The sequence below is a fragment of the Cavia porcellus genome, unplaced genomic scaffold (genome assembly GCF_034190915.1).
Source record: "Cavia porcellus strain 051 isolate PalLab524CR breed Dunkin Hartley unplaced genomic scaffold, mCavPor4.1 scaffold_1, whole genome shotgun sequence".
Lineage (NCBI taxonomy): Eukaryota > Metazoa > Chordata > Mammalia > Rodentia > Caviidae > Cavia > Cavia porcellus.
This window is the reverse complement of record NW_026947484.1, coordinates 62,289,346-62,304,245: the sequence shown is the minus strand read 5'-3', so window position 1 is coordinate 62,304,245 and position 14,900 is coordinate 62,289,346. Positions and strand designations below refer to the sequence as shown.

At 45.6% G+C, this 14,900-nt stretch overlaps 1 protein-coding gene across 4 annotated transcripts in view; it reads right to left on the bottom strand.

The window, feature by feature from the left end:
* Positions 1 to 12,208, bottom strand: part of Rasef (RAS and EF-hand domain containing) — a 72,081-nt gene extending 59,873 nt beyond the window's left edge. The window contains exon 1 of one of the 4 annotated variants that reach the window (XR_010047726.1): positions 11,786 to 12,208. Coding sequence is in view for 2 of the 4 variants with exons in the window: in XM_063249434.1 (XP_063105504.1) it covers positions 11,786 to 12,135 (350 nt within the window). In the remaining 2 variants the exon portion in view is untranslated. Of the gene's footprint in view, positions 1 to 11,454; positions 11,727 to 11,785 lie in introns of those variants that run through there. The other 3 variants (XM_063249434.1, XM_063249423.1, XM_063249450.1) reach the window with 3 other exon arrangements.
* Between the last annotated feature and the right edge of the window lie 2,692 nt (positions 12,209 to 14,900).

Sequence of the window (14,900 nt, the reverse complement as noted above, 5' to 3'; positions counted from 1 at the left end):
TTACCCCGTGAACTCCTGGAAAGAAAATGCTAGCTCACATGAGATGGAAGTCATCTGTGAAGATGAAGTACGTCACAAGATGCCCTGATGGCAGGGCCGGGGACCCAGCTATAGCACCCAGCACCTAGCACCCACAATTACCTAGTCTGGAGCATGCATGGTTGTCAACAGGCAGGAAGCAGGAAGGGAGGTGGGGTGGACGCAGCCTATTCTGAGAGAAGCCCAGGCTGTGCAAAGCCTCAGGCAGACAGGATGGGGGCTGGGAAGCAGCCAGCAGTTCCCAACCAGAGGGAACTGCAGAGAAAGGAGTATAACCTGAAGAGTGCACAAGGCCCACAAGCACCTTCATTCAGACCAGGAAGGGAGGGTGCGTCAGAGAGGACAGGCTGCCGCTGACATTCAAAGAAAGACCATCAAGCCTGTACCTCAACCACTCTCCTCAGAGCTTTGTCTGGAAATTAAGGAAAGGAGTTTGAATCAAATTAGCCTGGTATGGTGGCACAGGCCTACAATCCCAGCACTTGGGAGGCTGAGGCAGGAGGATCACTGCAAGTTTGAGGCCACTCTGGGTTTACAAAGTGAGTTCAAGGGCAGTCTGAATTGCATAGTGAACCCTGTCTGAAAAAAAGAAAAAGCAAGAGGACAAATTTGCAGAGATAAAGCCAACTCTAAGGTCATTATCATTTAATCCAGAAAAGCAGGACATCAGGAATTGTCACCACCTTCTACTTTACTATAAAATCTAATGGTATAATTCCTTCTCTTTTAGGATAAGAATAATGAGCTTCTGAGATGCCCTGAATGTACCACACATCATTCTGTCAGATAAGTGCTAAAAGCTCATCCTTTTCTCTCCATAAAGCTTGAGCAAAAATTTCTCTTTTTTAAAATGCATTTACTATAAAGCACATATACTGCAAGAATGAACCCTCCTTAACTGTAAAGTAAATGTCGGTGGCCAAATTTAGCTTGCTGCTAGAGCAAAGCAACATCAGGTCTCCTTCTAATGGTCCAGTGCTGCCTTCCAGCCAGATGCCCTGTGCCCTCTCACAGCCCCACACCCAGCCAGGACTGGAAGTGGTCCCTGCCTGTTCTCACAGAGGCCCCCCTTTCAGGAACCACTTTCAGAATGGCTGTCTGGCTCTCCATTCCAGAGAAGACACACAACAGACTCCTCAGTGTGGCCCTGCCAGCCAGCACACAGGAAGACAGGCTGCTCCCATGGCCTGGGTTTTCCGGCTGTTCCATGGTGCTGCATCAGAAGAGGATCCTGCCCAAGTACATCTCCTCCAGGTGAAATTCTTTCCAGATTTGTGTTTCCCTGAAAAATATTTTATCTATCTAGGTACTGACTTGATTACAAAAGTTTTAAAATAAAGACCTCCTTGAAGATGAAATAGTCAGCTAGATTCATGCAAAGGCTAGGAACAATTCCTATGGCAAACTGCTTTCTATTTTAGAAATGTCTTAGAGGCTCCATTTTTGAGGGGAAATGAAAAAAATGAGAATGAGGTCATGTCTGAGGTAGCCTGCCAAAGTTAGAGTCAGCAGTAAATCTTTTTTAGGCCAGGCCCTACCATCTCTGCTGCACCCATCCAGCTCCATCACTCTAGTGAGAAAATGTACACGTGTGATGCACCTGGCTAAGACCCAGTACAACTTCACTTACTCAAACAGAACCTTGTTTGTTAGTTCTCTTGCAGTCTATTAATGTGAGTCCCTGGGCACAGACGGGAGACAGTGCGATGGACAGCTCATCCCTCCATGCCCAGGAGACCTGGCTATTATTCCTACCCTACCCAAAAGCCTACAGCAGCTTTTTAATTTTTTTTCAGAAAGTTTATTCTGCACATATCACATAAGTAGTATTCTTTACATGTGAATATATAGAAATAATTCTGAAGAGTGCTTATTTGCAGTGCACATCCACTTTCTCAGCATTCCTCTTCTATCAACTTAGTTTCATTCAAATTTATTATAGGCATAATCAATTTCAGTTGTCAGTACCCATAGGTGTGTTATAGTTATCGGCATTGGAAAATTTACATTCAGGCAAGAAAGATGAGATCTGGGGAAAAATAAAGAGTCGAATCTTAATTTCTATGTAAAATTTCCTTTTAGATGGCACCTGTCACTTTCCCAGGTTTCCTAGGACAGTTTCAGTTTAGGCTTGTTTTCCTGTACCCTGACAGCTTTTGTATTTAGGATTTGCTTTCTTTGATTAAAAAGGTATACTACTGCACAGTTTAATAATCGTGTACCAACTCTGAATGTAAAGTTACTACAGTTGCATTCATATTAGCCAGCATGAGCTTATAGCTCTCCACTTCACCATGCAGGTTGTGAGACACCTGTGCAAAGAACAATTACTACATGGCTAAGCTGTAAGACAATCGGTGATAAAGCCCCCTCACCCTTCTGGACCCTTTCCAGGTTCAATGCAACTACGGCTTCCTCTTAGGACCAGGAGGCAGAATACTCACTCATTCGGTAAGTGAAGCATGAATACAAGTTGGAGACAGATACCTCTTCCAGGGCTCAGACGGTGGTGGAGAAAGACTGGAGGAGCAGGCTCACAGCCACCTGGAAAGGCAGCCAGCTGTGCTGCTGCCCACACGATGAATACTGCTGCGAGATGTGTGTATGGCCAAGTCACTGAGAACGTTGGAATTATAGGCAGCATGCACAGGACACAGGTGCAGAAAACAAACCCTGGACAACCGTGACACTGAGTGTGGAGAGGAGTCACAGTGTTTGTGCTAAAGCACTTTAACCATGGTTCATGTGGCTTAAACGTACAGTGAAGTATTTCATTTCATGGTAATACTCCTATTCGCAATAAACCCTTTTGACACAAATGGTCTCAAAAGAAAAGCAAGAAAAAGTTTGTTAACAAAAGTTAAATGCCCAATTTCCTTTCCTCAAAGAGTTAATAAACACATAACTGCTCAAAATAATTGGATTGGGTCCCAGGCGAGGACACTGGGAGCAAGCAAGTGGACAACTAACAGTAATGTGGCCTTCCTGACAGCATGTGGGCATAGAGGAGGACACCAGGGGAAAACTGCAGAACGCTGAAAAAAGTACGGACTTTAGTTAATAACAACATACCAATACCAATTTATTAACTGTAACAAATATACTGTACCAGAGCATGATGGTACTAATATGAGAAACTAAGTAGATTAAACAGAAACTCTGCCCTATGTTGTCAATTTTTCTTTTAATCAAGCCATAATTCATGCTTGGTGGCCCCCAGGCCTCATGAATTTGCATTGTGCATTTGTGATTGGTTTATTATCGCGCACTTGGATTGATGGTGTTAGTGCTACACTCACCTAGGTGTGGAGCCAACATATAACGTAATGGCAGGAAGAAGGTGTGTCTCTCTCTTGCTGGTTTCTGCCTTGTTATTTGTGGCCGCTATGAACTGTGGCCCCGCCATGCCACCCTGCCTTGGAACCAACTGAGTATAGACTAAAACCTCCAAAAACTGTAAAAAATAAACCTTTCCTTACCCAACTCTAGGCATCAGGCATTTTGTCTCAGTGACCAATAAAAGTAACTAAGCAGAATTTGGTACCAAGGAGTGGGGTTGTTGCTGTGAATATACCTGACCATATTTTTTGAGAGGCTTTGGAAATGGCTTGTGGGCAGAGTTTGAAAAGGTTTGGACATGTCACCTGGATGCATAGAGCTGGAGCAGCTTAGGCTGTTCTATAGAGGAGATTCTGGTCAGAGCTCATTAGAGACCAGAAAGCTGATAGAAAGCCTCATGGTAAAGACCAGGCTTGGGAGGTTTCTGCTGGGAAGAAGGACCGCATTGGTTATTAGACTCCCCATGATGTGTGTTATGGTTTGGCAAAAAATTTGTCTGCATTTTGCTCATGCCCAGAGACTTTGCCTGAGACTGAGATTAAGGGCAATGGACTGATTAATCTGGCAAAGGAAATTTCAAGGCAGTCAAATGTTGAGGCTGTGGCATGGCTATTGTTAGGGGCTTTCAGCCAGATATGTGTTGCAAATCAAGAACAAAAAGCTCAGCAAGATAATTTTTTTTTTGTCTTTTTCCTTCTTATCGGTACCGGAATCAAACTCACGACTGCCTGCTTCCAAGGCAGGCGCTTATGCCGCTAAGCTAAATCCCCAGCCCCAGCAAGATAATTTAAAATGCTCTCAATTTGGCCAAAAGAAAAACTCCAGTAAAACTGTGGATTATAAAGATAAAACCGAGACTCTGATTGCTGAGAAGAAACAGAGAGATAAAAAAGATGGTCAGGGGCATCCCAGGAAGCAGCTGATCACTACCCTTTGCAGCCTCAAAACTGGAAAAGCAAAAAAAAAAAAAAAAAAATTCTCAGAGAAAAAAGCTGAAGAGCACCATGCTCCAGAATGGGGACGGAGGCCACATGAGGCTCCAGATGGGTGGCAATCAGGTTCACAGAGCCCAGCGATCCAAGCAATCAACCCCTACTTTTAAAATGGTAACATTTATCTTGGGCCTCTGCATTTCAAAAATGTTTTACCTTGTTTATACAGGGGGTTACAGTTAAGAGTTTGCCATAGTTCTTGGAGAAGACTTGAGACTTAAACTTTTCAGCAATGCTAAAACTGTTAGGAGTTTGACAACTCTTGGAGATGGACTAAATGTCTTTTATATAAAGGATGTACATGAGTACTGGGGGCCAGGGGTAAAATGTCATGGTTTATGTTGGTGGCCCCAGGCCCCATGCATTTGCATTGTGCATTTGTGATTGGTTTATTGGCTTGTGCTTGGATTGGTGTTAGTGCTATAACCACCTAGGGATGGAGCCAGCATGTACTGTAAGAGCAGGAAGAAGGTGTCTCTCTCTTGCTGGTTTCTGCCTTGCTGTTTGCCGCTGCCATGAACTGTGGCCCTGCCATGTCACCCTGCCTTGGGGAGCCAACTGAGTATGGACTGAAACCTCCAAAAACTGTAAAAAATGAACCTTTCTTACCCAACTTTAGGCATCAGGTATTTTGTCTTAGTGACCAGAAAAAAGTATCTAAGACACCATGATAAAAATAAAATTTATTTTTTTAAAAAAAGAGCTTTATCTTCCACAAAGGTGCACAAAAAAAGATACCATTAACCAGATGAAACCCAGAAATAAGAACCTCTCAGAGAAGCAGACATCTAAGTCTTTCAGGAAACCATGATCAGAGTTTAAAATTTTACTCAGGCAGCTGTCGAGGGTCCAGCTGCACACCATCTGTGAAACACTCCCTTGACTGATCAATTAATTCTGTGCATTTTTAATTCCAAATATTCTTGTACAAATGCAAAGTGAAGCTGCATCAGAAATGTTAATTGTCTTAACACATTGTACCTTTGACATAAAATGCTATTAGCATCTTTATGCAGTCTCCATTAACCAAAAAAGCTTCACAATGGTAAAAGAGTCCAGTTAAATATCAGCACAATGCAGTGCTTAGAAATGAATCCGTGATATTAATTTCAATAATGATTTGATTTCTATCCAACACGGAAAATCAAAGGAAAGCTTGCAGTAGCTCAATCAATGAAGGGCAAACACCCAACTTTATTATAAATTCTAGTATAAATTCAATGAAAAATGAAATAACGAAGCACTGTCATGAAATAATAGGTATTTTTACCAATTAAAAAAACTACTGGAAGCCAGGAGTGGTGGCACATGCTGATAAATACAGCACTCTGGGAGGCTGAGCGAGGATCTTAAATTCAAGTTCCACCTTGCCAAACTCAGTGATTCAGGGAGATCCTGTCTTAAAAAACAAAAAGGGAGGAGGCCGTAGATGAGTGTAAAGCTCCCTGGGTTGAATCCTCAGTACCACCAGAGAAAAAGAAAAAAAGAAAAAGATAAGAGACAGACAGGCAGACAGACAGACTCTTTAGTGAACATGCTGAATTTTTCTATTTCTAATTTACTGCATGTAACATGTCCTCCAGATCCATTCATTTTTCAAATGACAATTTCTTCCTTTTACATGGATGAATAATATTCCACGGTGTACAGATATCACATCTGAAATCCAGGCTGATTCCATGTCCTGGCTACTGTGAATAGTGTAGCAACAAATATAAGCCAAGGGTGAGAGGGAGGGTGAGATGGAGCTGAGATGGCTTGGACCCAAACGCAGCCACAGAGCAGGGTAAGTCCAAACCTGCAGTACAGGAAGGCAGCTAGAGCTCCCAATCGCCTCTTACATATTTTATGAGTAAGGAGAAGACAGAAACTCTAAGCTCCAAACACAAGGAATGTTAAAGACATGGAAATGCTAATTACCCTATTTGATCAATACATATTATACACATGCCCTAGAATAGCTCAGTAATTATGTGTTAAAAATTTTTTCCAGTATATAAGGAGGTACAAGTGTTAGCCACCCTGATCTAATCACAGCACACTGTATATATGAATTGAATTATCACATGCAAACCATTTGTTCAACTGGCGCAATAAAAACATCTGAGGCAGAAACTGCCTGCAGTCCAGGATCCACAGAAATATATTCACCGTACCACAATACTCTCCTCTAGTCACAGCTCCGAATTATCTTAAAACTGCTGTGCACATAACCACAGTGCAGTCTGCTAGCTGCGATCTGAAAAGACACGACCAAAAAAGAACCTTCTGTGCTAGTTCTCACTCTAAGAACCCGGGTTTTTATTTTTATCTGCCTACACTGCTGCCTGAGCATCAGACTTAGCGATGGCCGGTGCCAGTTTTACCCAAAGATGTCACAACAGTGCCGAACCAAAGCAAAATTAGCTTTAGAAATGTTCTTACAAATTTTCTTAACACATTATGCCTTTGAAATAAAATGCTATTAGCATCACTAACTTACCACTTTCATAGTTAAAACCTTCTGAGGGGCTTGTGTGTTTTGCAAGGCAAATGAAATTCAAATATCAAGTAACCAGAGGCAACCCAAGGAAAACTTACTAGAGTTTATCTCTTCCATCAGGGCAGCATTTTCTTTCAAGGTGTTTTATCCGCAAGCAACTCCTGAGCAAATATAGCCAACCTCTAACCTTCCTTCTCATTTCCTTGGAACAGAATTTAATACACATTCAAATGGGCGGGTCCCAAAGCCTGCATTTCTAGAAATCCCAGGCGCAGCCAGAGTGGCTGCTCTGAGGCCCCTGACTAACCCCTGAGGAAAGACCTGGTTTAAAGCCAGTGCTGCGAAGCTTCTGAGAACTGATTCAGGAGTTCGCAGTTCTGTGGCTGAGTTTTAGGACATATACCAGGTACAACACTTCCAGGCCTCTCGAGTATCTCAAATTACATCCTGGTTAGCAACTATCAGCACAGGGTCAAAGTCGCTGGGCACAGCAGAATAAGAACATATTCCCCTTCCACGGAAATTCTTAGTGTTCAATATTAAAAATGTCAGCCTACCGAAAGGACGGAGAGAGGAGTGATTGCCTTACTCCCCGCCGCAGTCCTGCAAGGTGAAACGCAGGCACTGCCTGCAGGCTGGCCAGGGCTGGACTGCGGCTTCTCCTTAAGGTGCCTGGCTGAAGCCCAGACGAACTTCGATAAAGCATAAGCTGGGAATAAGGGTGAGATTGTAAGAGTGAGGCTGACAGGGTAAACCAAGGAGGGGGAGTAAGCCCTGATCTCCCAGGACAGTGGCTGAGAGCCAAAAGCAAGCAAAAGGAGATCAAGCTGTTTTGTTGTTGTGGTTGCTGTTGTTTTGGGCAGGTAGGAAAAACTGCTAAAAACTTTTAAATGGCCTCAGAAACAGAGAATGTGTTGTGATACATTTAAAATTTTATGAGCTAAAAACATTTAAAACAATGCTCTCTGGTCATTTTGGGACTGATTTCCACAGGGCAGTGAATCTCAAAAGCTGAAAATATCTGGAAGTTTCTTAATGGCTCTGATGCTTACTATTTATACTTCAGTAAACTAGATGATGCTCCATCTGTGGGCAGGCAGGCCCTAGCATTCTGGGACACCCTGGCAGAGTGAAGGGCCTTGTAATGACTCAGCCTATTTACTTGAACTGCAACCTCTCTCCCTCCTTGGGTCTCCAACCTGCCATCCTACCACAGATTCTAGGACTGCCAGCCCTTAAAGTCTTGTGAATCAATTTCTTAAAAGCAGACCCTCTCTTTTCCGTGACCATGTGTACACACAACACACACACACATACCTCATTGGTTCCGTGTCTCTGGGAAGCACCTGTGACTTAAACTGCTGCACTCTGCTGAGGCCAATACCACACAAACCATTGCACCAGCTTCACGGTGAGTGCATGCTAGCATCTGCTGAAGAGCTGAATAGGAACTTTAATCTGTCAACAGAGCAGGCTGCTTCCTAAGGCCCCCAGTGCTCAGCTATACTTGAATCCCAGCCAAGGTCCTTAGGACTGTGGCAGCCTCTCTTACAGACTTAAGGACTCCAGTGTTATTTTCTCTCTGACAGGATTTTACTAACCTAAAGAAAGCTAGCTGACTGTGCCCTCTCAGGAGAGAGGAGATGCACTATCCTGGGCCAAAATAAAACTTCCTCTCTGTACCCATGGAATCAGCCAGACACTGTCTTTGTGCCTTGCTGCAGTCTCCTGTCAGTTTCTGCCCATGATGAGGAGCACTCTGCCATAACACAGGCCCTGGGCATCAGCCAACTCATTTGCTAGGGCAACAAGTGGGTGATGCTAACGTGGAAATTACTTTTCCCAGCACCCTAAGCTACAGCATTGTAAGATTTGTGCCCCCAAGTCGCAGCCACAATATGCAAGGTAATGTACAAATCACTTCCTCTGCATTCTCACAGATCTATCACCAAGCAGGAAAACAAAAAGTATGTTGTGTGGTAAACACTAACTAGTTTACAACATATTCATCAAAAAACATGACATACCCGATATCCTAAAACACAGATTTCTTAAACAAACATGGGTTGCACTTTAGGAATCCTTTCAACACAGCCTCGTGCAGACAGTAACTATTCTATTGAAGCAAGAATTATGAAGTGTGTTAGCCAGCTTTCTATTTGCTAAAACAAAATACCTGACACCCATAGCTTACAGATTTAATTTAGCTCACAGTTTCAGAGAATTCAGTACATGGTCTAGGAATGGAGGAAATGCACACAGCATAAACTAACTGCAGTCTCAGGAAACACAAGGATATAAGCCAAGGAGCAAATGAATTGCTTACTTGGTTCATTCAGCAATCACCCACTGCGTATCTGCCGAGTACGAAACTTCCTTTCACCAAAATAATGCTGGGCACCAGAAATTACCTAGGTTACACCACAAGTCTGCTCTCTGGTTCCCCAGGATCAGCCCACATTTCACCCTCCTTCCAGGATTTTCTGGGCCTGCTACAACCTTCCTTCCTGAACTGTCTTACATAACCAGCTCTCCTCAATAGCCAACTGGTTTCATCTGCTGGCTGGCCTTATTGTAGCTTACCAGGAAGAAATAAAGGTCATTCTGAACTTGAAGACCATCTATCCCAGCCAGGGCTTAAACCAATACCTGCTCAGGTCACTCCCTTCTCTATAGCACTCAACAGAAGCGGTTCTTTGATTTTTCTGAGAAATGGAACTTAAAGGATTTGGGTGGATTGGCATACATCCCAAAGGCCACTTCACAATGAAGTGTTATTTTTTCTCTGACATCACAATTATTGGGGACTGGAAGCGTAACCCCACATTGCTCAATATTTTGAATGATTTCTGAAAGGGAAACGTTGTCAGTACAATACTTCACCTCTACAGGAACAAACCAGCCTTAAATTTAGTATCCATTCTTCCCAAACTGGACATAAATGCCCACAGTGTAGCCCTGGGGCAGGGCATCATCAGATAAGATAAAGTGCAAAGCTGGAAATAAAACCCAAGTGGAATGCCACACCTCTTGGTAAAGACTGTTACTCCCCTATAAGAAAATATGATATTCTACATTAAAATAAGCCCCAGTACTTTATGCAGTAAAATGAACACCAAGGTGTTTCTCCTAAGATACAAAATGGAAAGTCAAAGAAAACCCCTACTTGCTATACCCCTTTGGGCTCTGTCCTTTCTCAAGTGTAGATGCCCGGCCTTTAAATGTCTTTTGATGAGATTTTTAAGGAGGGTTTTACCTGCACTGTGCACTTTGTAAGCATGAATTCCATCACACCTCTTCCTTCTCTGGCAGCTGGGGCAGTACTTAAGAGGTTACATATGTGGCAAATCGCAGTCACTAAAAAAAGCTTGTGAAATTAATCTGGCTGAAATAATGGCAACAGCATTATCAGTAACAAACCTTACCAAGCTTAAATGGAAGGAAAGGCTGAAGGAAAGGTAACAGCCGAAGGAGGAAGTGGAGTAGAAGCAATCTAATTCACCATAACGCCTAAGGGCTGCCATGGTAACAATCACATGAATCAACTGTTTAGTGGGTTCCACTTGACCAAGGACAGACAGCAAACACTGCACTTGTTAATGTCACACCAGGAGGTGGGGCTGGCGACACAGGTCCACCAGGTGACACTAGTGCCCATAAAATTTAAATTTAACAACCGCTGCAGCAGAGTGCGGAAAGGCATGATGACGGTAGTAATGCCACCAAGAAGGCTAAGTCTTGGTTTGTACACGGATCCGAAAAGGTGAGGACGATCATGTAAGGGCTGACGGCCAAACACCTGCCACTCAGACTCGATATCTAGGAAAATAAGCTCACTGGTTCACAAACGCTACACAAGACACCTGCGGCGGTGTGGCGTCCCCCTTAAGTGCTCTGGAAGTTACTGCTTCGTTTTGATGACCTGAACCCAAATTAACTCACTGAAGAAACTTTACTCAAAGAAAGGATACGACCATAGTCATGTTTTCTACTTTCCTGGTGGCGACGCTGCATCTTACCTCCCGCAAACACCAAGATCAGCACACACCCAAGCGAGTCAGCACCGCAGTCCCCTCACTCTCTAAAAGCCTGCGGAGAAGGCGGAGCGCAGGGCGCGGGGAGCCAGTGGCAGGCTCCCCGGCTGTCTGCCTCTCACAACCTTACGTCTCAGAGTCACACAAGGCCAACAGAAACGATGCCTTTTAGATGCTAGTGGTGACACAGAGACAATAAAACGTCAGCTAAAGTCCAGAACGTGCTTGGCACTAGGCGACTACATTCCCTGGAACAACCGGCTGGCAACAACCCAGGCCACCAAGCTGGTGGCAGGGCAAGCACGCAGCGCGGGGAAGACCCGAGCCCCTCTCCCTTCCGTCCCGGCTCCTCCTGCACTGTCGCTGTGGGCAGCCTGGTGCCATCTGGGCTTGCCGTCTCATCTACCCTATAAAGGGCGAGGGTCTTCGAGTTCCCGGGCCCAGATCACAGCTCTAATCCCTGATTCACTGAGCCAGGCCCCTGACAGCTCTCCACCTGGGTTTCCAGGAAGAAACCTGTTCTCTGACCAGAGAAGCACAGGTCCCGCGGACTGTTCCCAGCACTAACCAGGGGACGCGGTCAGACAGCGCCTGCGGCCAGCACACAGACGCCTAGCGTTCCTCGGCACCCAGCCCAGGAGAACCCACATCCAGAGCTGCCACGGAGGCAGCTTCTGGCGAGCGCGGTCCGCGGGGTGCTAGCGGCGCTGGCGCGGGGGCTACCGGGCGCGACAGGTGCTGAGGGTGCACCCCAGGGTGCAGGGCGCGCCTTCCTTCCCAAAGCCGGCTCCACGCACGCCTCCCTTCCGGCACTCCCGGGAGCGCCTCTGGGGAAATCCGGCCCGGCCTCCGGGCAAACGCCACGCGCCCCGCGCAGCCCGAGAGGGACCTACGCGCACCTGGGGAGCAGCCCGGCCTCCTCGCCGAGCCGCGCCTCGAAGTCCCGCCAGGCCAGGCCCGGGCTCCCGGGGCGCCCGCGCGCGCACGGGCCCTCGTCGCCCTCCAGTGGCTCGGGCGCCCCACCGTGGGCCCCGAGGAAGCCGCGCGCGAACTCCTGGAAAGTGACGGCGTCGTCCCCGTCGGCGTCCAGCTGCCGGAACAGCGCCTCCGCGTCGGCCGGCGGAACGCGCAGCTCCGCGCACAGCGCGCCGAACTCGGCGCGCCCCAGGCGCCCGGCGCGGCCCGCGTCGCAGGCGGCGAAGACGGCGCGCAGCCGGTCCAGGGGCTCGGGCTCCTCGGCCGCCTCCATCCCGGCGGGCGGACGGGCGCGCGGGCCGGCGGACCGGCGGCTGCTCGGGCCCGGGTCCCCGGCCCCGCCCGCGGGAGGAGACTCGAGGGGGCGGGGAGGAGGAGGCGGAGGCTCTCGCCGGCGTGGCCGGGCCAGGGCTCCTACAGGTGAGGTCGCTGCTGGTCACCCAGCCGCTCTGCTTGTAGCCCTGGGCGCTGGTGGAGACAGCCCTGAAGAAAAAAAGGCTGCTGTAGCTCTGCTTCCGTTTTCTTTTTTAAAACTTTGTGGAAACTGTATATTCAGAGTCTCACTATGCTTGGCTCTTAAACGTTCAGTAGTACTGCTGTTTCATTAGCACAAAATGCTTGGTGCACATAAGATTTTTAAAATTCGTCCGTTTTGACACTTCTTTGCTTTTTAAACTTGTCCTGCAATTTCTAGGAGCGTCCCGGCTACCATATGGCTCCTTTGAGTGTTTTAGATGATTCCTGTGGCCCCTGAAAATACTTTTTAAGTTGTTTGTACTTTCACATGTTCTCCTCTACCCTTAGACTTTATTTATTGCTATTTCTTGTAGTTAGGACTGTATTCCCCTTTAATTTCATTCCAGATTCTCTGTATTGCTTATTACTTAGATTTTTAAGAATTTAGTAAAGAATTTGAGTGGTATATTCCTTCCAGACTGTTTTTAAATGTAAATCCCAATGTAAATGTCTGAAGAACTTTTTCATGTTTGGTCCACAGTCTACAGCATTTGCAAGCTCTGAATGGTACTGGTAACCTCCACCTGCACATTAGCTGCTAACCAGAGATTGCTCCATTAGAAATCCGGTCTCATTGCCAAGTGACGTGCAGCTGGACAGCTAATGCACTGAAATGAGTTTTATCGTTAGCGCATTATACGTTCTTAATGATTTTGAGTTTAATGTGCTTGCCTCTTTATTCTAAAGATTCACTTTTCCATATAAAGTAAAAACTGACAAGTTCAATAATACATTTATCTTTACAAATATACTTCCTAAACTGAGTCTTGGAAATATTGTCAATTTTAATTTCTCAGGCAAAAATACTTTACTGCTCACACAAGTTCATCTTGACTTTTCAATCTGAGCTTTCTGCCCACCAGTTCTGTATTACTGTATCCTGAGACCCGCTGTCCCTTTTCCTTGAGCCATTGACTGAAGGAACATAGATTATTCCCAATGTCATACGCACACCTCTTATTTCCACTGATACTCATCTATTTGAAACCTACTACCAGACTTACCACATCAGCCATCTGTCATTACCTAACAGCACAACCAACACACAGTGATTACTGGGAGTTTTTGTGCTGACTTGCCTGGAGGCCCTCAGATGTTGCAGCAATGTGAGGGAACTGGGCCTGGTTGGTCTCTGAGGTGTTCAGTCACATTCCCAGAAGATCCTGCTGACTGTTGCCTGGGCCATGTGTCCTCAGGAGGCTGCCTGAGCTGCATCACAGGGTAGCAGGGCTCCAAAAGGGAAGCCCTATTCCCAAGGGGTTTTCAGAGCTCAGACTGTGTCCTGTTTGCTCATATTCCATTGACCAGGGCAAGTCACATGACCAAACCCTACATCCACATGGGAAAGAACCACACAAGCCCGTGGGTACCAGGAGACATGCTTGATCAGAGCCCCTGACTGTGACAACAGACCACACCAACCTTTATCATGTGCTCTCAGGGTCTTGTCCTGCTGTCCTTCTCTTTATCCCACCACACCTGGACATGTGTCTTAAACACTGATTGTCCTGTCATTCACCATCTCACTGGTTCCAAGTCAGGTGGCAATTTTGTGCCTCGGGGTACATTTGGCAATGCTTGAAGATTTAGTTGTCTTAATTTGAGAAGGGGGAAATGGCTACTGGCATCCAGATGCTAGGAACGCTGCCAGCATTTAATGGTGCACAGACCTGCTCCTTCCATCTCTCACTCAGAAGGATTAACCGGCCAAAAATGCCAGTACTGCTGAGGTTGAGCAGCTGTAGCTCATAACCCACCCCCACCAAGATGTCCCAGCAAAAAAAAAACCAAAGGTCACCTTCAGCAGAGCAGCCAGAGCCCTCTGTGATCTGAACTGCTGCAGAGATCCAAACACTGCTCTTTATTCTTCATTACCTGATTAACATCATAGCTCCTTATTATCAGAACACAGTATAAATATCAAAAAAATTCTTTAACTTATTTCCTCTCTTCTGTCTAACATCTATTTTTCAGCTTCAGCAGAACTAGATCCTGCTTTTCCTGCCAGATCTCCACAATTTCATTATCACTTACAAGTACACTTGTGTCAGCTGAAGTCACAGGCTGCCAAAATGCTTTTGAATAACTCAGCAGAGCTCATGGGGGGAAATCAAGGTTATGTAATCTGTCTCTAATTATTTTTTTTCAAGAAACAGAGGAAAGAAACAGGAGACTATTCTTTTGTGTCTTACCAAGCAGAAACTACCAGCCAGGAATTGTAGATAACAGAGGAACCTTTGAGAGCCAGAGTTGGTAGAAAAGGAGAGCGTGCCCAAAGTTACCATCCTTTTAGGGAGATCACCTTGCTCTCTAGCTGCTCAAGGATTTTAAAAATCAGATATAATCTTGTTAGAGTGTATTTCTCAAAGTAGTGAGAAGATATCTTTGGAAAGAAAAGGTTTTGTGACCAAATACATTTGTAAAACACAAATTTGGAAAAGAATCCTACTAAATTCCTTCTTGGTGAGACAAAGCAAGCTATTTAAACTACTGTTTCCTAATCATATTTTACTATGGAAGCTT